The 26,863-nt window shown below is 39.8% G+C and overlaps 1 protein-coding gene across 2 annotated transcripts in view; it reads right to left on the bottom strand.

Annotated features, from left to right (window-relative positions):
- LOC139323381 (fatty acyl-CoA hydrolase precursor, medium chain-like) overlaps window positions 1-26,863 on the bottom strand; it is a 35,473-nt gene that overhangs the window by 334 nt on the left and 8,276 nt on the right. For both annotated transcript variants that reach the window (XM_070952706.1, XM_070952707.1), the window contains 9 exons: window positions 23,023-23,156; window positions 20,716-20,869; window positions 18,608-18,712; window positions 17,906-18,013; window positions 16,949-17,089; window positions 14,528-14,608; window positions 12,059-12,206; window positions 709-858; window positions 55-127 (listed from right to left, as the gene is read on the bottom strand). In XM_070952706.1, coding sequence (XP_070808807.1) covers window positions 55-127; window positions 709-858; window positions 12,059-12,206; window positions 14,528-14,608; window positions 16,949-17,089; window positions 17,906-18,013; window positions 18,608-18,712; window positions 20,716-20,869; window positions 23,023-23,156 — 1,094 coding nt within the window. The remainder of the gene's footprint in view (window positions 1-54; window positions 128-708; window positions 859-12,058; window positions 12,207-14,527; window positions 14,609-16,948; window positions 17,090-17,905; window positions 18,014-18,607; window positions 18,713-20,715; window positions 20,870-23,022; window positions 23,157-26,863) is intronic.

Genomic DNA, 26,863 nt, shown 5'->3' with positions numbered 1-26,863 from the left:
CTTCACATAACTCAGCCATCAAAATTCAATGTTTCAAAATAGCCAAACTCTCACCCGTTATGGGCAAAGTTGCTCCAGTATTTCATGATTGTTCTGCTAAGCTGTTTCTCATCCTCTGTAGCTTCACCTGTGCAGAGCACACAAGAGAAAATACTTAGTCATACTATGCATAATCTAATTAGAATTTAAAGGCTTTAAAATGATTTCTACCTACTTATGAAGAAAGTTTACCAGCAATTCCCATCTATCTGCAATTATAGCTAAACTGATTTCCCATAAAGTGAACCCGAGATTTTAGATCGTCAGATTCTGGGGACACTGACAAGTCATATGAGTTAGGAACCGCTTGGCTGGATGGGATACAGCACTTGGCCTGATCATCCAATGGGATATTGTTTTTGGGCTGACAGCCTTGTCATGCAAAAGTAGAATCTTCAGGCTCCACCAATATGTTTTCAGTTTGTGAATGATTGATTTGAGCCATCTGAACAGTTAAGACAAAAACTTGCTAAATCAATGCAAGGTTCTCCTACTTCTTTTTCAAGCATGCCAGCAAACATCTGGAGCTAAATTAACAAGCTGCAGTTAAACTGTAAATCACTGATCTGAACAGAATCAAACTAAAGCTAATCTGCAAACCCCTCGTAGATGGCCTGGTCTGGGCACGATTTCTGGATAAATTTTCCATTCAGTCATTTTAGGGCTTACTAAGTTTGACTGAGTTGCTTCTCAGGAATGGTCCTCCAAATACAAAGCCAACTTCATCGCCATGGTCTGCCTTTACAAAATCTGGCTTTGTATCTTTGAATGCTGTGGGACGATGCTGAAACTCATAAAAGTAGACCGGAGCAGCAGAATCTATCAAAAATATGAGAAACAGAGAAAGTATTATGGCCATGTAGAGAGAGGAACTATGTTCAGTGAGAGACAAGGAACATGACAGCTGTGCTCCTGCATTAACTGGCATGATGGTAGCTTTATATCAGGTTATATAAATTAAATTAAAACATTATATATAAATATAGGCAATTAGTGTTTCCTTGGAAGAATTTTCCAGCAGTCAAAAAGACAGATGCCTGACCAGAAAGGATTTTAGAAAGCCCGTGTCTGAACATGCTATGCCAGCTTCACTGGGCAGGGTACAAGGTGACACTGCACTGGTCTTATGATCATTATGGATTTCTACTGTGTGAGGATGCTCAGCGAAAGGTCTTCTTCCCTAGTTTGAGCAGTTCTTCTAAATCTTCATGTCCGCAGTCCACAGGTGTCAAACTCGCCATGTCACCTGATGTTTTTCCCATTTACGGAGCTGGGGTGGGCGTGACCTGCATGTGACACATCAGGTCCACGGGCTTCCAGTTTAACACCCTTGCTCTAAACTAAGCAAGAGAAGTCCTCCCTTGATCTATTCTGGACTATTTAGGCTTCCAAATTAGTCAGAAGCAATTCAGGTGGATCTGCCTAAGGTGGAATCGATTCTCTTTCTCACTTTCTCACATTGTTCTTCTGGACTTCTGGCGGTGATGTCAAAGCGGTATGGGTGAGGGTGCATTTTATAGCTCCTGAAAGCCCAATTAATTCCTGAAAAGAAGCCCTTGAAGGGCATTTCCAGACCCGGAGGGCTCGGAATACTAAAGGGGAAGGTTTTAAGGCTTCGGACAATACGCTAGCATCCTGGAGAATTAAACCAAACTCCTTAAATCCAGGGAAAAATCTGTCTTTAGGGCAGATCGAGAGCAATGGCAGTCGCATAGCAAGGAAGCAAAAAGTGGATTCAGCATCGGTAGTCGCGGAAGATGAGGGGAAAAAAAGGGAAGTGAGATTTTTTAATAAGCAGTCATGAAACGAGAGAGGAAAAGAAAGCTCTTAACAGAGAGACGATCAAATGAAGACAGTGAAACAGGGTAATAGAAGTGGCAGAAGAAGTTATCAACAAAGGAGATACAAAGTAACCAACTGAAATATTTGGACTCGAGTTATGGACTTATCGCAGAAAAAAAAAGAGTAAATACAGCACGAGAAGGAAGAAACATTGAAGATATATATAAACTTTGGATTTAAAAATTAAAGAAGTTCTTTCCTTAAATTGGTGGAGTGAGGAGGAGATAATTTGGAAAGAAATTTACAGATAGATGTGTGGACAATTGTGGACTTATAAATATTAAGAAGAAATTAAGAAAGAGAGAGTCTGGGAGGACTTAGAGATTGTATGGTGGAATAGAAAGTGACTAAGTTTGAACTGCGTGATAGAAAAAATCTGATGCAATAAGGACTGGAAAGAAGAAAATCAGAAAAGAACCCCGAAAAAAGGAAAAATCTGGTTGGAATTTAATATATTTATACTTACTTACAGAAATTGTAATCTGAGGGTGGGGGGGAATTGTGTTTGTTAATAACTTTTGAAAAAGGGGAAGTTATAGAATATATTGCTAAGAATAATCAATGTTAAAGAACTGTTTGGATAGGTGTTGAAGAAACCAAAGGGAAGATATATCTTGACTATTTGGTACTTTATAATAATTATAGTGAAAATATTTGAAAAAGAATAATTAATTAATTAATTAATCTGATTTGGGGGGAAGGGGGAACAATTGATAAAGAGCAATTGAATGGTAAAATCTGATTTGAGTGGTGGTGAATAATAAGGGATTGATATATAAGAACTGTGGTAAAAGGTAAATATATAATATTGACTAAGAAAAATTGTGGTTACAAATTGAGAACAAAAGGAGGGTAATAAAAAAAAGGGGGGAAGGAAACAGACAAATATACATTTATATTTATAAATACATAGATAAACATATATAAATACAATTGAGATATACACATTGAATATTACTAGTAATTAAAAGTAATTAAGAGTGATATTAGTTAAATTAAGTTTGCAAGAAACTAAACAAATAAATTAGAAAGTAGTAAGCATAGAAGAACATTTTAAATCAAATAGAATACTTCACTTTTATGATACTATGGAAGAACTTTACTAGAAACTTAACAATGTCAACCATAGCAACAGTAACCAAAACCGGAAAAAAGCTTATCTCTAACCCAACATCCATGGCTTCTCCTACAACTCAATGGTCAATTGAAAATATGTTAGGGAAGGAAAAAGATAAAACAGAGCCAACAATGAATAGTATGGAAAATATGCTCCAAATGATTCAAGAGACATTAATGAAGTCACAAGAAAGAATGGTGGATAATCAAGGCCAGAAAACACCACCAAGAAATAAAAAATGAGATAGGGGAAGTAAAAGAAGATTTTAAAAATATGAAGGGAAAGATGGAAAATATACAACAAACAATTGTGGAAAATGAGCAAAAAGTTAAAAAAATAGAAACCAAGGTAGACCAATTAGACCTTAAGTTAGAAATGGTGGAGCAGAAACAATCAAATCACATTACAATCAAATAAGGAATTGTCGGACTCAATCATATTCTTGGAAATGGAGAAAGCCTCATATTTTCTACGTTTTCAAAATGTAGGAGAAGGAGGAAGATCTGGGGGAAAAATGGTCAAAATAATAGCAGAGTTAACACAGAGAGATAAGTCAGAGATAAAAGACACCATAGATGAAATTTACCGAGTGCACAACAACTACATAAGAAGACACCGTTTAGCAAGAGAAGTGCACATAAGATTTATAAAAAAAACAATAAGAGATGAAATCTACAAAAAATCAAGACAAGAGACCGTAACATATAAAGGGAAAGAGATTATAATTCTAAAACAAGTCCCACGTAGAATTCGAGAGCAAAGGCAACAGTACCAATTTCTAACATCTCACCTTATAAAATACAAAGTAATGTTTAGATGGATTATCCCCGAAGGTATTCTTATCACATGGCAGGATAGGAAATTTAAGATGGATTCAATAGAAAAAGCTCAATAATTCTATAAAAACTACCTTGAAGAAGAACAAGAAAGTAAAGATGAATCAGGGAGTAAAAGTCAAGAGGGTGATCAACAAGAGGAGCTGGAAAGAGAGAGAGATAAGAAAAACTCAAGAAAAAGAATGAGAAGAAAGAGAAGGAGCAAGAGAAAGAGTAAAAAGGGAGACAAGAAACACCAGGAAACAAACACAGTAGGGGATGGAAGAGACATTATAAACGTGAATATAAACGGTCTAAATGCACAGAAAAAGAACACAAATATTTACAAAATTAAAAAATTAGAGATAGATGTGATTTGCCTGCAAAAGGTACATATAAAAAAATTCCAAAAATTATTAGAAAACAAGAAATTAGGAAGATTACACGTATCATTATCACAACAGAAAAAAAGAGGAATTGCAGTGTACATACTGCATATGTACACTGCATAAAAGAGAGAATAAATTCAAGATTAGTTTATGCAGATGATGAGGGTAGAACTTCGATGATAGAATTAGAAGCAGAACATAAACAAATTTTATTAGTAGTGGTATATGCCCCAAACAAAAATCAACAGGAATATTTCAAAAAATTACATGACAGAATAATAGAACAAGGATTAGAAAATGTATGTATGTATGTATGTACAATGCCCTAGTGATAGCAAAAAAGATTATTATAGTAACAAGAAAAATAAAAAAAAGAAGGAAATATTACCTAAAGAATTCTTCAACATGACATCAGAATTAAGTTTAAAAGACGCATGGAGAGAAATTTATAAAGAAGAAAAGCAATATACATATTACTCTCATCCGCATCAATCATGGTCTAGGAATGATATGGCCTGGATGGCAGCACAATTACAATCAGAATTAGAAAAAATAGAAATAGGAATAAATGAATGGGCTGATCATAACCCGATAATTATATACTGGAAAGGGCAAAAAAGATACAAAAGATGGACGCTAAATCAAAACATATGTAAAGAGAAAGAATATAAGCAATTGTTGGGAAAAGAGCTAGAGATTTTCCTAAGTGTAAATAAAAAAGAAGACACGTCAATTCAAAACCATTGGGATACATTAAAACCGTATATTAGAGGGTTGAAGATTGCAAAGAAAAGGAGAGAGAAAAGGTCCCAGCAAGAAAAACTTCAGGAAGAACTTAAAAAATTAGAAGAAGACCTACAGAAAGATCCCCAAAATAAAAAAGTAAAAGAGGAACAGAGAATAATTAAACATAAACTAAATTTAATAACCCAAGAAGAAGTGCATTGAAAATAAAGATGGCAAAACAAAATTATTTTAAGCATGCAAATGCTTAGCTTATAGTGAGCAGATGGTTAGCTTATAAGATAAAAAAGGAAAAAGACAAAAGAATGATACAACATTTGAAGGATGAAGAAAGGAAAGTCCAATATAAAAGAGAAGACAAGAAATGAATTATACATATTTTCTTTTCTAAATTATATACACAGGAAGAGACAACAGAAGCAAAAATTAAAAATTACCTAGAGGAAACAAATGTATGTAAATTTATGGAGGAACAGAAAGAAGTACTAAATTGACCAATCTCTGAAACAGAATTTGGAATAGCAATAAAAAGGCAAAAAAACAATAAAACACCAGGACCAGATGGAATACCAGTCAAGTTATATAGGAGTATACAAGAACAGATAGGAGGATTAATGCTGGAAATATACAACGAAGCATTAGAGCAAACAAACATACCCAAAACATGGACAGAAGCATTAATCATGCTCATACATAAGGAAGGTTCAGACCAGCAATCAGTACAAAATTACAGGCCTATCTCTTTGTTAAATTCAGATTATAAAATATACATGTCAATTATAACTGAGAGGTTAAAAACTATTTTAGATAAACACATATATTCGGATCAAAATTGTTTTCTCCCAGGTCGACAAATTAAAAACAACACACGGACCATAATAGATAAGAGTTTTATAAAGTACACCCAGAGAAACAAGTTTCACTGGTTTTCCTTGATGCCCAAAAAGCCTTTGATAATTTAAACTGGAGATTCATGATACATCAATTGAAAAAAATGGAATTTGGGTCAAAATTTGAAAAAATGATTGAGAAAATGTATTAAAAAAACCTGCAAAGGTAATTATAAATCAAGATATGACTGATAGATTCGAGATCACAAAAGGTGTGAGACAAGGATGCCCACTTTCCCCACTTCTGTCTATATTGTCATTGGAACCACTCTTAAGAAAAATTAGAGAAGACCGAGAGATAAAAGGATTGAAGCTAAAAAATGAAGAATATAAATTACAAGCCTTTGCAGACGACATGGTTTTCATAATAGAGGAACCTTTAAAATCAGGCCCTAAATTGATCAAAAAAATAGAAGAATTTGGTGCACTGGCTGGATTAAAAATTAATAAAAATAAATCTAAATTGCTAACTAAAAACCTTACAAAAAAACAAGAGATAGAATTAGAAAATAGTATGAATATTCAAATAATGAAAAAAATAAAATACCTAGGGATTTGGCTAACTGCAAGAGGTTCCTCAATCAAAAAGGATAATTATGATAAATTAATACTGCAAATTAGAAAAGATTTGGAAAATTGGAAAAAATCTACAAATTTAATTGATGGAAAGAGTCGCTGCAATAAAAATGAACATCCTGCCCAAAATTCTATACCGCTTGCAGGTTATACCGATAAGATTAGAAAAAAGCTTTTTTGATTTAATAAACAGATTGATCTCAAAATTTATATGGCAAGGGAGAAAACCTAAAATTAGATTAAAAATTTTACAAGATACCAGGGACAGAGGAGGAGTAGCCCTTCCAGAATGGGAGATCTATTATCAAGCAGTATGCCTAACATGGTTAAGAGAATGGATGGAGTTGGGAAATAAAAGAATATTAACAATTGAAGGACACAATCTACAGGTAGGATGGCATGCATTCCTATGGGGTGAAAAACATAAAACTCATGGATATTTTAGAAGGCATATAATTAGAAATGCATTATTATCAATTTGGATTAAAATAAAAAAACAACATATGAAAATACCGATCTGGATTTCGCCTAATGAAACACATCCAAATTTAAAAGACTGGACCAAGATAATTAGATACAGGGATATTTTAAATGATTTGGGAAAATTAAAAACGAAGCAAGAATTTGAATAGGGAAGTTGAATGGTGGACGTATTTACAAATAAGATCAAAATATATAGAAGATATAAAGACAAACGAGGTACAATTGGGGCAAAACGAATTAGATAAAATTGTATATCGGAGGGAACAGAAACTAATTAGTAAAATATATAAATTCTTATTATGGTATAAAATGGAAGAGGAAATAGTGAAAGATACTATCATTAAATGGGCAAGGAACGTCAATCACACAGTAGCATTAGAGAAGTGGGAAAAGATGTGGCAAATAAACATGAAATTGACATTATCAACGGCATACAAGGAAAACCAGTTGAAAATGTTCCATAGATGGCATTTGCCTCCAGCCAGAATAGCGAAGATGTTCCCCAGCAACTCACCGAAATGCTGGAAGTGTAAAAGTAACTATGGAAGATAGGAAAAATGAGAAACAGGAATAAAGGAGAGAGAAAGAAATGTTTAAATTAAGGGGGAAAATTGGTAAATCATAATATGAATGACGGAAATGTAAAGATCAAGCAAAGTGTAGATGAAATAAAGAATATAGATAGTAATATGGAATAAGATAAAGTTCAAATATGTATAGTCAATATTAAGAAAGGATCACTATGAAAAAGCTGTAAAAAGAGTTTATGTATATAAATGTTGTATAGCTGTGTTTTGTTTTAATGTGTTTACAATAACTTTTTTTTTAAAAAGAGAATTTTGGCTTTCCTTTGATTTATTCAACTATTTTTGTTTGTTTGTTTGTTTTTTCTTTATTTATTTTATCAAGCATGTATAAGATAACAGATATAAGTATAAACATGACCGAGGTGGCGTAGTGGTTAGAGTGCAGTACTGCAGCTACTTCAGCTGACTGCTAGTTCAGCAGATCAGTGGATCAAATCTCACCCGCTCAAGATTGACTCAGCCTTCCATCCTTCCGAGTGAGTAAAATGAGGACCCAGATTGTTGGGGGCAAGATGCTATTTAGTATACTGTCTTCGGTGTAAGCCGCCCAGAGTCCTTGGAGAATGGGCGGCATAGAAATATGAATAATTAAAAAAAAATAATAAAAAATAATGACTATGAATACATGAAATGGATTCAAATAAATGGGGACCTTAGGACAGGGACGGTAGGCACATAGATGCGTTTATGCACGCCCCTTACAGACCTCTTAGGAATGGGGTAAGGTTGACAGTAGACTAAGGTTAAAGTTTTGGGGGTCTGGGGAAGAAACCACAGAGTCAGGTAGTGCATTCCAGGCATTGATCCACTCTGTTCCTGAAGTTGTATTTTCTGCAATCAAGTTTGGAGCGGTTTACCTTAAGTTTGTATCTATTGTGTGCTCATGTATTGTTGTGGTTGAAGCTGAAGAAGTCATTAACAGGTAGGATGTTGTGGCAGATAATTTTATGTACTACGCTTAGGTCAGACCGATGGCGGCGTAGTTCTAAGTTGTCTAAGCCCAAAATTTCAAGTCTGGTGGCATAAGTTATTTTGTTGCGAGCAGAGGAGTGGAGAACTCTTCTCGTGAAATATTTCTGGACTCTCTCAATTGTATTAATGTCCGATATGCAGTGCGGTATCCAGACAGATGAGCTGTATTCGAGAATTGGTCTAGCAAAAGTTTTGTATGCCCCAGTTTGTGGTACAATATTACCGGAGAAGAAGCTATGCAAGATTAGGTTAACAACTCTTAATGCCTTTTTGGTAATGTTGTTAGTGGGCTCTGGCACTTAGATCATTAAAGATGAGTACTCCAAGGTCCTTGACAGAGTGAGGGTTGTCTATGAGGTTGTGTATGCCCAGCTTGTATTTTGTGTTCTGATTTTTTTTGCCAATGTGTAAGACAGAGCATTTGTTGGTTGAGATTTGCAGTTGCCATTTGTTTGACCATTCTGACACATAGTCAAGGTCTTTTTGAAGGGCAGCAGCATTGTCGGTGGTGTTGAATAGTTTTACATCATCAGCGAAGAGAACGCAGTTGCTTATAATACGATCGCAAAGGTCATTTATGTAAAGTATAAAAAGTGTGGGTCCTAAAACACTGCCTTGGGGGACACCGCTGTTAACAGGTGCAGGGTTTGATAAGGTGCTCCCTATTTTGACCACTTGTTGCCTGTTTGACAGGAACACAGCTATCCACTTATGCAGGGATCCGGAAATGCCATAAGATTTTAGTTTTAGAAGTAGTTTGTCGTGCACCACTGAATCAAAGAATCATAGAAGTCTATGTAATTTCCATCTATTGCTTTGCCCTGGTCGAGTTGTGTAGTCCATATGTGTTTGCAATGTAGGAGTTGCAGATTACAGGACAATTTTTTTCTGAAACCAAATTGTTTGTTAGAGAGTAGATTGTTTGTCTCTAAGTGGAGGGTAATGGATTGGTTTATGATTGATTCCATGACTTTGACAACATGAAGAGATTGGTCTGTAATTTTCAACTAGGCGGGGGTCACCCTTTTTGAAGATAGGGATGACTGTGGCTAGTGACCATAGTTTGGGCAAGGAGCTGATCCTGAAAGATTTTTCAAAGATTATGCTTAGAGGTTCTGCTATGGCAGTGGAAAGTTTTTTTAAGAAGTAGGCACATAATCCATCAGGCCCAATAGATAGAGATGGTTTTAGGCCGCGTAGTGCAGTGGTGAAATCCAAATTTTTTTACTACAGGTTCTGTGGGCGTGACTTGGTGGGCGTAATTTGTTGGCTTTGGCGATTGAGTTTATTATTTTTTTAAAAAAATTTGATTTATATGCCGCCCTTCTCTGGAGACTCAGGGTGGCTTACAATGCGCTAAGCAATAGCCTTCATTCTTTTGTATATTTATACAAAGTCAGCTTATTGCCCCCACAACTGGGTCCTCAATTTACCTACCTTAGAAAGGATGGAAGGCTGAGTCAACCTTAAGCCTTGGCGAGATTCGAACCTGCAGTAATTGCAGGCAGCTGTTCTTAATAACAGGGTGCTTTAGACCACTGTACTACCAAGGCTACTTTTATAATTCATTTTATAAATGAATTTACGTTTGCTGGACTCATTCATGCAAACGACTCTGCAAAACTGTTGGGCCACCGAGCCATCGTTGTTCTTGAACTCAGGGCCATCTCTGGAAATTTCGATGATTTCATCAGCAGAGATGGTTGATGTATGAAAGTTGCTGATAATGTTGCGAACCTTACTGATATCATCAGATTCGTTGGTGTCATCTAGATCAAATAAAATAGCATTTGGACGTTTCTGTTCATGTTCGATGGCGTCTTTGATGAGTACGGAGATATTATTTGGTGGGTTGGTGGTTATTTGTGATTGTAGTAGTGGTTAACTATGACCAGGATTGATTCATCTTATTAAAAAGAATATTTGTTTTAAGTGGTATTTTATGGCCAAAGTGTTTTTCTGCAACTGAGAGAGGCATTCACTGCTGGAAATGCATCCACAGTTCTAGTTGATTTTTTCCAGATCTGCAAAAGCAGATTAGTTTATGAAGGACTAAGTGCCCATTGTACCTCCTTGATTTGGAATTTCTTCTGGTCTGAGGAAGAATGCCAAGCACCAAAGTTTCCTTCCTACCTCAGCTCATCTCCCTTCAGGTGCAGAATGGTTTTTTTTCTCCTCCTGGTTTATTGCAACAGAAAAAATACTACCAAAAATTGACATCTGAAAAGGATCATGGTCCAATCTGCTTCTAATTTCTGGTTCTACTGGTTCTAGCTGAAATGGTAAAATGCTTCTCATAAGATGGCTAAAATGACAAAAATGACAAGAATAATCTATTTTTTGTAACCCTCAAGTTAGTTGGGAATTGTATTTTTAAGTTATTTTTGCCACAAAAAGCAGATAGAAATTCTGAATTAAGTCTCCTGGTTACCAGTTGCAATCACAGGGAAAAAAAACCAATTAGGAGTACAGGTAAAAACCAAGAGAAACCTCCATCCTTCCAAAATATCTTGATTGGTTGACACCAATTCTTGCAGCCCTCGCTGCGACCATAGCTGATTCCTCTTCAGTAATTCCAACAAACTAGGCTTTGTCAATAATTATGCCTATTTATAAAAAAGGCTCCATTATCAACTTTGGAAACTATTATTCCATTAGTTTGTTGCATATAATCAGCAAATTATACCTGAGCACTTTGGGACTGACGAGACCAAAATGTTCTGACCTAGGCTTCCTGATACAGTAAAAGCACACAATGAGTCCCCAAAACCCTCTCTTTATTTCAACGGCTGTGAACTCTGCTCACTCAGAGCCTGTTCATTCTCAATCTGTTCATTCACAAATGAGTCCCAAATAGTTGTAAAAAGTCCGACAAAAGTCTGCCACAGTTCTTCTGATAAGGCTGATAAGCACCCACCTTTATCTCTCTTGACATGCTGCCAAGACCTAATTGGCAGTTAACTTTGCAAGGCCACACGGAACACAGTTTCAACACGGAGCTACAGTCTTGAAACCAGCCAGCACGAACAACAGTTGCTTCCTGCAAAGGCCCACGTGCCTTTTCTCCTCTTTTATGTCTTATGAGAGGGGCCAATCTTCTCCAAGCCCTACTCCCGAATCGTCCCTTTAGTTTTAACTGTTCTTGCCTTCTGGCAGCTCTGCACATGCGTGACTGGGAACAGGCTCCCCCTGTTCCTCTGCCTCGCTGATGTCCGACTCTGGAGGCTCCGGAGTCCACACATAACTCCCAGATGGCCCTGGCCCCATCTCTGCCTCCGACGCAGAGCCCTCGTCCGAGCCTTCCCCAGACCCCAGGATTGGCCCATGTTCCTCCCCAGACTCCTCACTGTCTGACTCTCCTGCCAGCTCCGCAGGCCACTGGCGGACCACAACACAAAAATATCTTCACAGATGAAGAGGCTGATTTTATAACTGCAGACCAAGAACTGACCATTGCTTGGTTTTCCAATATCAGGGGGAAAAATGTAGTACCAGGCCCAATGGGGCTTTATACAAATCCTTTTTTGACATTAAATTCACCTTTGCTCTATTTCTGCTCTATTTCTAGTCTAGGAAAAACCTATGGCTTTGTACATGAACTCGCCTCTGTGGTATCTTGCTGTTTGAAGAGAAGGTATGACAAAGATGGCATCTTCCATCATTTTCTGAAACTGGCTGCGGAACTCTATAGGGTCTTCAATGGCTTCCAAATACTTATCCAATATCATCTGCATAATCTCAGGAGGGTAATTCTGCCAAGAAATAAATACATATGTTGAGACACTGAGCATTGTTTTGCCTTTTGGCACTTCATTAACACTAATTAACCTTCACCAACAAATCTCATTCATCATGCCAATGTAGTTTGCTTGACCCTCTTTCATCCTATGTGAATCTGGCCATCCTAACCTAATCAATAAGGGTTAAGGAAAGTGTGTCTTTAAAAATCTCCTGCTATGTAAGATCATGGGCCTAGGTTCTGTGGCAGAGAGCGATGCAGCAGCCATTTCCAATGAAAACTACCTTTTAGCTCCCAACTAACAAGTAGAAGATGCTGGGAGAGGATTTTAAGTCAAATCTATTTAACTATGTTAGGAAGAATATATTGTGCAGAGAAGAGCAACAAATACCATTAGGGGGCTGGAGGCTAAAATACTGTATATGAAGAACGGTTGCAGGAAGTGGGTATGTCTAGTGAAAAGGAGGACCAGGGGTGACAGGATGGTAGTCTTCTAATATTTGAGGGGCTGCCGCAAAGAGGAGGGGGTCAACTATTCTCCGAAGCCTCTGAAGGCAGGGCAAGAAGCAAAAGATGGAAACTAATCAAGGAGAGAAGCAACCTAGGAGAAATTTCATGACAGTGTGAACTATCAACAATCAACTTGCCTCTGGAAATTGTGGGTACTCCACAACTGGGCAGCCATTTATATAAAATGGTCTAGGGTGAAATTCAAAATTTTTCCCTACCAGTTCAGTGGGCGTGGCTTGGTGGGCATGGCAGGGGAAGGATATTGCAAAATCTCCATTCCAACCCCACTCTGGGGCCAGCCAGAGGTGGTATTTGCCAGTTCTCAGAACTATTTAAAATTTCCACTACCGGTTCTTCAGAACCTGTTAGAACCTGCTGGATTTCACCCCTGGTCTAGGGTGTCCTACTTGAGCAGGGAATTGGACTAGAAGACCTCCAAGGTCCTTTCCAACTCTTTTATTCTGTTGTTTTGTTTCCTTTATTTACAAACCTTTATTATAATTTAAACCATTTTCTTTGATATTTATTTCTCATTACTGAAAACTTTATGATAATTCATACATATAGTCCTTGCTTACTGACTGCCTTGTTTAGCAACTGTTCAAAGTCACAGTGATGTAAAAAGCCAGCCCTACAACCACCACAGGATCCCTTGATCCCCTGGTCACCAGGCAGCTGCTTCCACAGGCAGAGCTAATGAGGAAAGTGAAGATCCAACCACGTCACGGTCGCTGCTGTCTCACATGGCAGTCAAATGGTGAGGCGCCTCAGAAGCCTTTTGCCGTCACATGATTTCCCCTCCAGCATAGAGAATAGTCACAGCCTTTGTGGCCATGTGGCAATTTCACAGTGTCATTTTATTTTGATTTCTGATTTTTATTCTTAAAGCTAAACATTTCGCAAGCTCCAGTTAAAAGGAATGGAAATTGCTGAAATTTCTTTGAATTTTTGTAGCTTCTTATGAGCAGCCTGTGCCATTCTCCCAATTGTCTGCCTTTTTAGATCAAATTATTTTAATATATTGTAGCCTGCTTCTAATTTAAAATGTGCTAACAGCTCTGTCATCTTATAAGGCAGCGTAAAACATCAATCATTCAGTCACCCTGGGCTGCTGGATCCCACTCTGCTCTGGGCGAGAATCCCAAAGACAGACTCGCTGCTGTCCAGAGGCTGCCCAAGGCTCGGCTTGGATTTGTCCAGCCATTTTCTCCCTGGATTTCCTTCTGGGGTGGGGGTGTCTTTCAGGAGCCCTCATCAAGGCCATTTGGGGAGGAAGTCCTGATGGCAGCGATTTTAAAAACATATTTTTAAAAATTGCTGATAGGATGCTGAAGTACTGAGCTACTTGATAATGCAGACTTTAAGTACACTAATTACCCAATTAGAATAAAAATATTCAAAAACATCAACTAATTTAACAAGAAAAATATATAAAATAGACACATCATAGCTGAAACACACAGCTGGTCTGCAGTTCCCCCTTTCGATCCTTCACAATAGTCATTCATCTTCGTCCCACAAAATCTACCTCACTGAGGACGGATTTTAATTAATTGGACTTTCATGGCTTCCCAGCTTGCCAAGCCATTCTGTTTAACCCAGCTGCGAAAGAAGTAATAAATAACAAAACTAACAACAGGAAAGCAGAAGAATGGTGACCAGGATAAATCTGTCAGCAATGGTTGAGAAGGGCTGGCTGGGCCCTCCCAGCTGTCTGAAGGGTCAGCAGGTCCAGCTTTCTAATCAAGCCATTTGCAACCCACCAACTAACATTCCACACAAAGTGAACTTTATGAAAGAGGTAGAAAGTGGTTTGTCTGATACCCAGATTGGCTGCAATGCTGCTGCAATCCTTTCCCGATCCATGCCTTCTACGGTATCTGAAGAATTATTTAACAACGAAGACTGAAATCCAAAAAAGACATTTCAGAATCTGAATTGAACTTTAAGGAGGCACAAATTATAAAAATTATAAAAACTGAGCTACTACCCTATTTGGTAAAACTGTAAGTAGACATTAATGAATTAAAACATATTTTGTCACAGTGCAATAAGCACTTAAAACCATTCATATAAAAACAGTTTATAAACAAGCCTGAGGATGATTCTCCAAATATGAATGTTTTTTTAAGTAAAACAAGCTAATAAAGAATCTTGGCATGACATTACTAAAGTGTAATGCATCCACCCAACAGTGAGTGCCTTGCCCTCTAAGGCTGCTCTCCCCCCTCTGCCTGGCCCATGGCAACCAACAGCAAGCAGGCTTTGGAGCCCCTCCATTAAGCACGGTCCCTGGAAGAACACCCCCCCCCATGCAGTCTGCCCAACTCTGCTGGCTTCTAAACGTGTGCCCCAGGACACACGTACTGTGTATCCCCTGCCCTCGTCTCCCCACTATATTCACTATTTGGCTTCCTTTTGGTTTTCTTTTTAGGCAAGGTGTGGGGTGGGAGCTTGTGCAGATTGTACAGATTCCCAGGAGGGAGGGAGCAAGAGACAAAGCATTTGTAGTCTGTGTGCAAGAAAGAGGGTGAGGATGGCTCCTGCTTGGGGTTCCCAGAATATAAATCGTCTGCTTTAGTTTGGCAAGATTTCCGTCTATGGGTGAGGAACAATAAAGGAAACAGCTTAGAAGAATCGCAGTGGGTCTGTCTTGGTTTTGGAACCTGACACGCTGGCTTTTTTTCATTTGGCCTCTACTTCTATCAGGTCATCTTTGTTGAACTTTGTAAATCCGAATCAATCGATCCGTCAACCTCTGGTCTGGACACCCCGTGCAGGACTTAAAAGAGCTGCCCTCTCCTTCCTTGATGTTGCTCACTGTCACCTCTTGGACCACTGGCCAAATCTTTTCCATGAGGCTTAGCATCCAGTCTATCTTTCCCTCTTTCCCTCTCTATAAAGGAATAAGAACAGCATCAGCCCAATTCTTATACAAACTGGGCAGCCGCTCCAGAAATAAATTATATTCAGCTCAGTGGTGAAATCTAATTTTTTTTACTACCCGTTCTGTGGGCGTGGCTTGGTGGTGTGGCTTGGTGGGCATGGCAGGGGAAGGAAACTGCAAAAGCCCCATTCCCTCCTTACTCCTGATGGAAGGATATTACAAAATCCCCACCCCATTCTGGGGCCAGCCAGAGGTGGTATTTGCCAGTTCTCCAAACTGCTCAAAATTTCCGCTACCGGTTCTCCAGAACCTGTCAGAACCTGCTGGATTTCACCCCTGATTCAGCTACACCAGCATCTTGTTAGTTTTCAATATTTTTCAGCACTTATTACTTCCTTTCATGACTTTTTTCCTGGACACCAACATTTATAGCATTTGTTTCAATTCCCCTATCTGACATACCATTTTCACACTTGGGGTTAGAGTGGATGACCTCTGAGGTCCCATCCAAGTCTATAATTCTATGCTTGAGTCATTAAAAATTTCTGAAGCTCTTTAACCATTCCAGGCACCTTCCTAGTCCATCTGGTCTGGCTCATTAGAGTTAAAACTGAAATGTATTTGAATATTAGTAGAGTTAAAACGCTTTTCTGTTCTTGTCAAGGAAGACCAGAACAAAGAATTTTTGAATAGCATCTGCAAGTACTCTGGGAAAATAGGCATCTGAGGCTTTGCAATTATTGTACTGGTAATATTAGGATTAAAGCACCTAATAAAGAATTCCCCCATTATACATTTTATCTATTTTGGCTTATTTCTAGGTATATATGCTCTGCTCTGAGACAAATGTCTAATAACCTAATAAGTGAATGCTTATTAAATATGCTGCAGATATCAATAGCCTACAGGAGCCTACATGGAGATCTTTTCTGAGTTAAAGGGACATTTCATCAGTCCAACAAAACCCATTGTGACTTAATTTTCCCACAGTGCATTGGAAAGAGTTGGCCAACTGCCCAGAAGAGAGGAACATCTCAGCAAAACTCACAAAATGCAGTCAGGCTGCAGCCAGTAGCCTCTACTTCACCCTGGCAGCTTCACCCTCATTCTTTTCCCATCAGGGAGATCATATTCTCCTTTTTTTCATAGGGGGATGCATTAAAAACACCCACCCACACACCCACCCACATCCACACACTGGCTCTCTCCTTCTCAATCAAGACTATTTAAGAAGAACTGGAAGTGCCGAAAGTAGGAAGGACAAGGTTGCTAGGCTATTTGCAAAATATTCCCAAGATGATCTCTCTTAGAGTTACTTATCGGGGAGTAAAGTATTTTGTGAATCACAAAAAACTTACGCCATAGAGGAGCCATCCGTATTCATTATTATTCACCCCAATTAAATATGGGACGGCATGAAGCTCCTTGGAGGCCAATAATTCCTCTGGTGCTTTTAGAATGAATTCTCCATCAACAACTGCAGGGATAAGGTGAAGTTCCTGCGGAAAAAAAGTTACAATAATGCAAAACTGGAAGGTACAGAAATGTTCACTTTGAGGCTCAACAAAAATAAAGAAAATATAAACTTCTGCAATCTCTGAGGGAGATGGGTGGTTAGGAAATAGGAAAAATCAATCAATCAATCAATCAATCAATCAATCAATCAATCAATCAATGTCTGCCTGCCTGCCTGCCTCTGTACAGGTTAAGAGCTAGAGTTGTGATCTGAGCCCAAAGACCCATCCCAGGTATTATGTTGCCTTTGAGCTCTGCATCTCTCCTGCTCTCTCAAGGGATCACGATTTCATCCCTCTGATTGTTGCTCAACCTCATTACAGGCAGGAGAGTGGGGAGGCAGACACGGTGCACAAGCTGATCTTCTAGGACCCAAAACTCATCTTAAAAGAAAGGGCTATTCTTTCTTCAGCTCTCCAGCAATAGCCGGTTCCAGCCTGTTACTCAAGGCCGACCTGTTATCACTATCCCACCTCGGAGTTCTCATAACACCTTTGCGGCATCGTATTGGCTACTGGTGGACATGGGGCTCTGGGTGGGGGTTGAACAGGGGAAATTAGCTTAATGCTTTGCACGGGAATCTTCAGACTCTGCCTGACTTCTCTGCAACCACTTCTCTCAGTAAAAGCTCCTTTTGAAATACCATCTGTTTCAAGAGTCATGCGTTCCTGAGAAGACAGCTGAGGCAGGGCCTTACATTTGCACTCAATGATGGCTGCTTTCTATTCGTTAGATTCTGACTTTTAGTGGATGAACATCCTGTCAGTAGAATGGAGAATTGTATACCTTCCATTTCTTACCGGAAGCAACCTGGAAATCAATGAATTCAGTTCTCCTTCAGTCTTGTTCCGTAAGCAGAGCAGCATGGCAGGACTGGTAGTCTCACAGTTGGCAGCAGATGCCACTTTCTTCAAGGTGGAAAAAATATGCAATTTAAATGAAGTACAATTTATATTTATCAAACAGGGATACAAAGCTGTGGCCCTGCTTGCAGAATTTAATCCTAATTTTGCCTTTTCTGAACTTCCACATCCAGTAGCTTGGACTTCCTACAAAAGCAGGGCCTGAGGGTATACCTGGGGAAGGGGGTGTTCAAAAAAAGTGACAACTCCCCCCTCCCCATACATACCCCTAGAGCTGCCCCAGGTGCCTGTAATCACTGGTGGGTCTCATGTGAGCAGGATATGTCTCTCTGCTTCTAGAGATGTGGGGGAGAGGCTGAGGCCCCCATAGCGCCTGGCAGCTGGGCAGCAATCAAAATGCAGGAGATTTATAGGCACAGGGTCTGCGGGTGTGGTTGGGATTTGTCCTTTCCTACTGCTTTTGGACTAATTTACTCCTTGAACCCAAACCATTTTGATGGCTATTTGGCATATGCCTGATCTGTTATCTCTTTCCCAGTTTTAACAGTTCCATGGCTCGCTTTTATTTACAGTAAAAAAAAAAAAAGCCAGGTGAATATTGCGGTACCAGCCTGCAGTTCTCAGACAATGGTTACTTACCTGAGCAAGGACTTCTGGATGCTGGATGAAGAAGCCGGGGAGCTGGACAGTTCCACTCTCAGAGATCGCTCTGTGAAACAAACCCTTGGACAAGGGAGATAAAATCTACCCGCACAGACAAGCAGAAAAGGACATAATATTCCATCACCTTTTGAAAGGGCCTTAATAATAATATATCAAACTTCTCTTGAATAAGGAACTTGGAGAACATTAAAAATGCAGATCACCTCTGGAGCTGTGGTGCCAATGGAATTGGGCACGGAAGTCTGTGAGGTGGTGTGCTTTTTAAAAATGCTCTGTTATTATCCAGAGTAAAGCCAGTTAAAGGAGGTAGAAAAGTTTTCCTAAACTTTAATCCTGAAGTTTGGCCAGAGTTGGCTTAAACAGCAGAGTTGCATAGATAAAATGAGGCACATCACAAGAGTCTTGTAATTCAAGAGCATTTCAATATCTGCTTCAATTTTGAGATTTTTGAAAAAGCAGTTTGCCAAGACCACCAATTCAGGGTCTGGGTTGCTGCCAGCTGATCAGAAACCTTATTTATACCCTCCAGTCTCTCTCCAGAGTTTTGCAGCCAGAGTTTTCTCTGATGGTTCTAATTTGCACAATGGGTTTAATCAACGAAGCAGCTGCGTCCTCAACCTTCTGCGCTTGTTTAGTTGTAACGCTGCTTAGGGTTTTTGTGGTTTAGCCACAACATGGAGTTCTGCGTCCTGCAGGAGTCAGGCTAGTTTCCCACTCAAGTCACTTATCTTGTGCAAACCCAGCCAGTTATGAAGCAATCCTGAGTACAGGAACTTATTGGTGTTTATTCATTCATGTACTAGAACCAGTGGTGGGTTGCCCCAGTTCGAACCGGTACGCAAGAACCGGTAATAAAACCGGCGGGAGGCTCCGCCCACTGACCCGGACGTCATCATAGGTGATCTGCGCACAGGCGCGATGCGAACCAGTAGTAAAGGTAAGTAGAACCCACCCCTGACTAGAACCCATCTCATAGGGTGGAGGCATAAATAAGTAAAACTGGTAAAATCCAACTTAATAGAACAGAATAACAGAGTTGGAAGGACCTTCAGAAATCTTCTAGTCCAACCCTGTGCACAAGCAGGGCACCCTGCACCATTCTGGACAAATAGCTGTCCAGTCTCTTCTTAAAATCCTCCAGTGACGGAGCACCCACAACGTCTGAAGGCAACTTCTGTTCCATGGGTTGATTGTTCTCACTGTCAGAAAGTTTCTCCTTAGTTCCAGGTTGGATCTTTCTTTCATGATCTTCCCCCCTTTACTTCTTGTACTGATTTGGAGAACAGGTTGACTCCCTGGTCTTTGTGGCAGCCTCTCAAATTTTTGACTGATAGCCTGTCTCCCCTGGTCCTCCCTTTCACTAGACTAGCCATGCCCAATTCCTGCAACCGTCCTTCATATGTTTTAGCCTCCAGCCCCCTCATCATCTTTGAGGCTCTTTTCTGCACTCTCTCCAGAGTCTCAACATCTTTTTTATAATATGGTGACCAAAACTGGATGCAGTACTACAAGAGTGGCCTTACTAAGGCTTTATTAAATGGTACTAATACTTCATGTGATCTTGATTCTCTCCCTCTATTAATGCAACCTAGGATTGCATTGGCTTTTTTGGCTACTGCCTCACACTGTTGGCTCATATTTAAGTCATTCTCCACTAGGATTCCAAGATCCCTCTCACAGTTACTGCTAATGACCCAGATTCCACCTAATTTGTACCTGTACATATTATTAATCTGATTATTATTAATAATAATCTGTATCTGTACATATTATTGATCTGAATAGAAAGCATCAGAGGCAGACCTTACCCAAGAGATACAAAAAGCTTTAAAGCCAAGAGCAAAGGAAGCTGGAGAAGTAGAGATCAAGCAGTGAACGACACAAGAAAATTAAACAGAAGCAGAGCTTCTGATGAGATAAGGATATCTGGAGGGTAGTCTCTTACTGGATCTGTAACCACCCCCACCCCCTAAATTGTAAAAAGCTTTCAAACTAACTCTGAATGTCCATGGCCCAAAACAAGGGATTGAATGGGATGCACTCTGTCAAAGGTCTTGCAGCTGCTTGTGACATCACATACCCACCTGAGCCCCTACACTGAATCCTCCGGCAGACTCTCCAAAGATGGTCACACAGGAGGGGTCTCCTCCAAAAGCCTCAATGTTTTCCTGAACCCATTGGAGGGCTGCTACTTGGTCCAGGAGCCCCCAGTTTCCCAGGGCTTCTTGGGAGCCAGTGCTGAAAGAAGAACAGCTCAGAGTAGCCAGTCAAGAAAAGGATCGTTTTTTGTTCTGGGCATTTCTCAACCAGTTATAATATTGAGGAAGAGATGGAGGGGGAACACCTCTTAATACCTAATTGAATTATTATTATTATAATAAACGTTTATTCATTAAACATGAAACTCAGTCAACTGAACATTTAAATATATTATTGTTGTTGTTATTGTTATTATTGATTTAATCTTCAATTCGATTCACAGTTTGGGACTGGTAAAAACTTAACAATTCAAGTCCAAACCAAGGGCCTAAGACAGGGGTCGGCAACCTTAAACACTCAAAGAACCATTTGGACCCGTTTCCCAAAGAAAAGAAAACACAAAACCCTTCCTGTGCCTGACTATTTCCTGAGCAGCCACAAAACTAGCATATGTCGTCAAATTAAACATTCTGTTTTCTTCTGAAACTTTTCTTTTCTTGGATTTATCCATGGTTGGCCTAGCAGGAGTCAAAAAGCTCAATAAATCATGTGCCAGCAGGTGTCGCACATTGGCGGTTATGATGCATATTTTGAGCAACAAGGAGCCGCAGCAGAGGGATGAAAGAGCCGCAGGTTGCTGACCCTGGTCTAAGAGCTGTTAAGGTAACGTCTGAGTATATAGGCGGTTCCGAGTAAGGCAGGGATTTTTTTACAAAGTCAGGATATTCAGGTCTGAGAAGTTCAGAATTTCCACATATCCTTTGGGTGTTGCTCCAAGGGCTCCTATTACTATTGGTACACCCATGGGTTTCTTCCTCCACAATCACTCAACTTCAATTTGCAGATCATGGTATTTTGTTAGTTGTTGCTATTATTATTATTAATTATTATTATTATTATTATTATTATTATTATTATTATTATTTTCTGGATGAATGATCTAGATTGCTTGCCAGCTGCCATGGAAATGGGGGAGGCGGGGTGAGCTATGAGCACTCGGGGGGGGAAGCATGCAGGAAGAGACAGTAGAAATTTTTTGTAAAGCTTTGCAACTGCCAGCCTGGACTTTGCTTATCATCTTCAAGGCCAATTCTTCTAGCTTCGGCATGCAGAAGGGAGCAACAATGCAGCTGAATCAGAGACTTTCCCAAAACATCTTCTGGCCAATGATTGAACTCTGGTTGCCTAGCTACGGGGAGGGGTGGGGATTCTAGGTTTATTTCAATTTGATGCTTTGCACGTTTTTGCTTCAGATCTTGCCTGACTTAGCTGTATTCACTTCTTTCCTAGTAAAAGTACATTTTCTCTATTCTGTAGAGCCAAGGGTTTTTCTTTCCCAGGAATTGGGTAGAGGCAGCCCTGACCAGCACCTTTTCTAACGTATTTTATTAAAAGGTATCATGAGCAGTAAAAAAGCTCAGGCTTTTCAATAAAATATGTTAACTGAAAAAAACGCTACCAGAAATTCTGAATGTTGAGGAACCTTTTCTACAGAAATATAGTGAATGACTTCAGAACAAAATTGTCTTCCCCTTTTCTTGGTAACAGCCTGCAGTTTATCCTGTTCCAAAATTTAATCCTCATTCTATCCTACTGCTTTCCCTTCTGAAAATGGATTCCTGCCTGTTAGATTCTCTATTTTCCCCTCACTCTTTTCTGTTCACAATGCTCATCTATGCAAACCACTCTTGGTGTTTGTTTTTTCCATTTTCACATTACTCTTTTATTTACATAGATTTAAGCTCCTCTCTTCAAATCATGACCAGGATGACTTAAATAAGAATGACTAAAATATTAGAGAGAGACCACAAAATCATTCACACAATAAATTTCATTTCATATAGTAAATCCACAATGATATGAAAAATGAATCAAAATAAAACAGGTAAATGGGATATGCACATGTTCTAAATTCCACATAACTGTTTTCTAAGCTCTAAACCACCACTCTGCTTTCGGCAGTTTCAGATAAGTTCCCAGGTGCCAATCATGGGACATTTTTTGAAAGCTGCCTTTGTTATATGTAGATTAATGGTGGAATAGACAGCTGCTTTAGAATTACTTGTATGGGCTTTATTCTGCAGGCATTTGCAAACTATAAAAGTCAGCTAAGCTGCCTGTGCCCGAGTACAGGAAATGGGCTGACTGGATGCAATTTGGGATATTTTCTTAGGTCTTACAACTTATTTTACCTGAGGAATCCAAGAATCCCCAGTCGGTACTGAACCACGACTACCACCACATTTCCATAAGCGGACAAGGCTGATCCGTCGTAGAGCGAAGCCCCGCCAATGACCAGGCCACCTCCAGGAAGCCAAACCATCACCTAGAAAATAGATCAGAAAATTGGCCATCGCTGAAGTTATTGATTTGGCAAAATTTTAATTGTTTCATCTCTGTGCCAACATTCAATTGATTAATGGGTTAATTATTTAACTAGAAACCTATGTTTAATGGGAATAACAGAATAAAATAGTTGAAAGGGAGCCAGACATGGCCTGTGAACTGTAAGAGCTCTGACCAATCCCAACTTGGTTTGCCTAGCCAGCAGAGCAAGGTAGAGAGAAACCTCCTTTCCCCTTCTCTTTTATTTATTTTATTAAATTTCTATACCGTCCTTCTCCCGAAGGACTCAGGGCGGTGTACAGCCAGAAATAAAACAATGACAATATAAACATTAAAATCAATTTAAAACAATTAAATCAATTGGTCAAAAATTCTAATAAAACAACCCATTAAAATAATAAAAATATTATTATTATTTAGGCCAGCCCTGCTTGTTGGAATAGTAATGTTTTTAGGGCACAGCGAAAGGTACGCAGGTCGGGAATCCTATGAATCTCTGGGGGCAGCTCATTCCAGAGAGTGGGGGCCCCCACAGAGAATGCTCTCCCCTGGGGTCATCAGCCGACATTTTCTTTTCCTCCCTTCCCTAAAAAATAGGAAAAGAATTCTGTTTTGAAAAAATGAAAAACATGGGTTCTACACTGATAAATCTTGCATATGTATATAATACAAAAGGGGGAATTGTGGAGAAATTGTAACAAATCAGATTTTTCCCTTAACTTTATTCTTCATACTGCTCCTTTTAAATAGGAACTCAGACTTTTCCAACTCAGCAGCCCTCTGCTTCACTGAAACATGACAGAATGATTCAATTAATAATAGCTGCTTGCTAATCACAGGATTTCAGATTCAAAGAGCAGATAACATTGCAGAAACTTCCAGTAAAAAGAAAGGAGGAGATATCTGCTTTTTTATTAACAACCAATGGCATATAAACGTCGCTACAGTAAAGAAATTTTGTGATGTGGACTTAGAAATACTATTATTTAAATTGCATATCCTACTACAGCCCCCCTCCCTCTGGACAGTTTTCTTCATTCATCCTGGCTGGGGTCTATATACAAGCTTGCATAAACAAGGCACTGCAAACCTTAACTGACCAAATCCTGTGGGCTGAACAGAGATATCCAGACTCCCTACTCATTGTATCAGGTGATTTCAGTAGTGCTAACCTAAGCCAGGAGCTGCCAAGGTGCACTCAGCATGTCAGCTGCCTTACCAGAGGCACAAATGTTTTAGACCACTGCTGCTCAACACAATGCCTATCGCTCCCTACCAAGAGCAGCTGTGGGCCATTCTCAGGGGAGAAATGCTCCCAGTTCGGACTGGATCGCCCGATCCGGTAGCGATGGTGGCGGGTGGTTCGGAGAACTGGTAGCAAAAATCCCTGCGTGCCCCCTCCCCCATGGCCAGCTGAGCTGCGCAATCATCAGAGGCTGTTTTTTTTACTTTTAAAAGCATTTTTTTCTACAACCTCTTCGGCCGAAAAAATGCTTTTAAAAGTAAAAAAAAAAAGCCTCTGATGATCGCGCGGCTCAGCTGGGATCATCAGAGGCTTTTAAAAGCATTTTTTTCTGCAACCCCTTTGGCCAAAGAAGTTGTAGGGAAAAAAAATGTCTTTAAAAGCCTCTGGCAATCCCAGCTGACTTGCCTGATCGTCAGAAGCTTCTAAAAGCATTTTTTTCTGCAACCTCTTAAGGTTGTAGAAAAATTGCTTTTAAAAGAAAAAAAAAGTTAGCCACGCCCACCCAGTCACATTACCCCACCACCAAGCCACGCCCACAGAACCGGTAGTAACAAATTTTACATTTCACCCCTGGGCACTCTGATCATGGCATGATTTACCTCATACCTGTTTACAGGCAAAGACTTATAATCACAAAACAGTTGAAACAGTGAAAACTAGGACTAAAGAGGCAAATTAAAGCTACAGGCTTGCCTCGACTGCACAGACTGGAACATTTTTGAGGCTGCCTCAGCAGACTTGGATTAACTCACTGACACCGTGACATTCTACGTTAGTTTTTAGGAGGACTTGTGTATGCAGGCCAAAACTTTATGGATCTACATAATTCTTGAGTAGGTAGATTGAAGAGACTGGGAACAGGCTTCAGACAACAGCTCTTTATTTGGCAACTCTATACAATCCAGCAGCCTGCCTCTCTGACAGCCCTTTTATAGGGAGCTGTCAGGGATTTCAGCCAATCACGTTTTAGTATTCTTCCCGCTCAAACAACGGACCAGAGGGAAAACCTGAGTTGTCAATATCTAACAATAATAATAAACTTTGGTTCACAGCTAAGCTCAAACATCCACGCTAGGCCAAAGTCTACAGGAAAGGAGACAGAATGCTGTGCAAACAGACCAGGAATGTATTAACAAAGGAGATCAGAGAAACTCCTCTTGAAAAGCTGAGGAATCAGCTCTCCACAAATGAGCCACAAGTGTGGAAAAGCCTGAAAAATATAACTAGCTGCAGCAGACTTCCCTCCCTTGCGGAAGAGAATTGGCAACTGGCAGATGACCTGAATGTGTTCTACTGCAGGTTTGAGAGAAGATCACTGTCAACTATCGCTACCGTCTCCACCTCAGATATGCCAACAACAGTTAAGTCTCCTACACCCAACTCCATCCCTCTGAGCCTGGTGTATCACAAAAAATGATGTGTGAGATCTGTTTCACAGACAAAAAGGTGTAAAGCACCAGGGCCAGGCAGGATAATTCCCTCTTGCTTGAAAGTCTGTGCTGATCAACTGGCCCCCATCTTCACCTGCATCTTTAATCAATCACTGGAGACATGTTATGTCCTTTCTTATTTCAAACACTCTACTATCATTCCAGTGTCCAAGAAACCCTCCATCAAGGAGTTGAATGATTGCAGAGTGATGACTTTGATGTCCTGATGTTATGAAAACCTTTGAAAGGCTAGTGCTGGCCCACCTGAAAGCCATCATGAATCCACTGCTAGACCCTTTGCAATCAGCCTACTGTCCAAATAGATCGGCAGCTGATCGGCTGCAGAAATACTGCACTCCATCTTACAATATCTTGAATCCCCAAAGACCTATGCAAGGTCCTTTTTGTAGAGAATTCTACAATACTTTACTAGAGAACCCGCTGTAATAGCCAGCGAGCCAAACAACTGGAGAGCAGGTACTACATGAACAATTCAAGAAGAATGAATGCCCACAATCATTTGTCACAACATATCTGCACAACACAGTTGGGAGAGAAAGGAAGAAACAAGGTACAAGACCAACCATATGGCATGCCCTGCCATAATCAAAAACATTTCGGAAGCTATAGAACGCAGCTTCTGTGATCTGCAAGTGGTCATCTCACATCGCCCAGAGGCTACCATAGGGGAACAAATTATGCATTGTAAAGATTGCTTTGTGGGAGATACTTCCAAAGTAATCTATCGAATCCCCTGAGTGGATTGCCCCTATGACAGGGGTGAAATCCAGCAGGTTCTGACAGGTTCTGGAGAACCAGTAGCAGAAATTTTGAACAGTTCGGAGAACCGGTAGTGGAAATTTTGAGTAGTTTGGACAACCAGAAAATACCACCTTTGGTTGGCCCCAGAGTGGGGTGGGAATGGAGATTTTGCAATATCCTTCTCCCAGGAGTGGGGAGGAAATGGAGATTTTGCAGTATCCTTCCCCTGCCATGCCCACCAAGCCATGC

The sequence above is a fragment of the Pituophis catenifer genome, unplaced genomic scaffold, assembly GCF_029215685.1.
Source record: "Pituophis catenifer annectens isolate HBS135680 unplaced genomic scaffold, rPitCat1.0.hap2 SCAF_13, whole genome shotgun sequence".
NCBI classification, from domain to species: Eukaryota; Metazoa; Chordata; class Lepidosauria; order Squamata; family Colubridae; genus Pituophis; species Pituophis catenifer.
The sequence above is the reverse complement of the archived record's forward strand: the minus strand, read 5'-3'. Positions and strand labels throughout refer to the sequence as shown.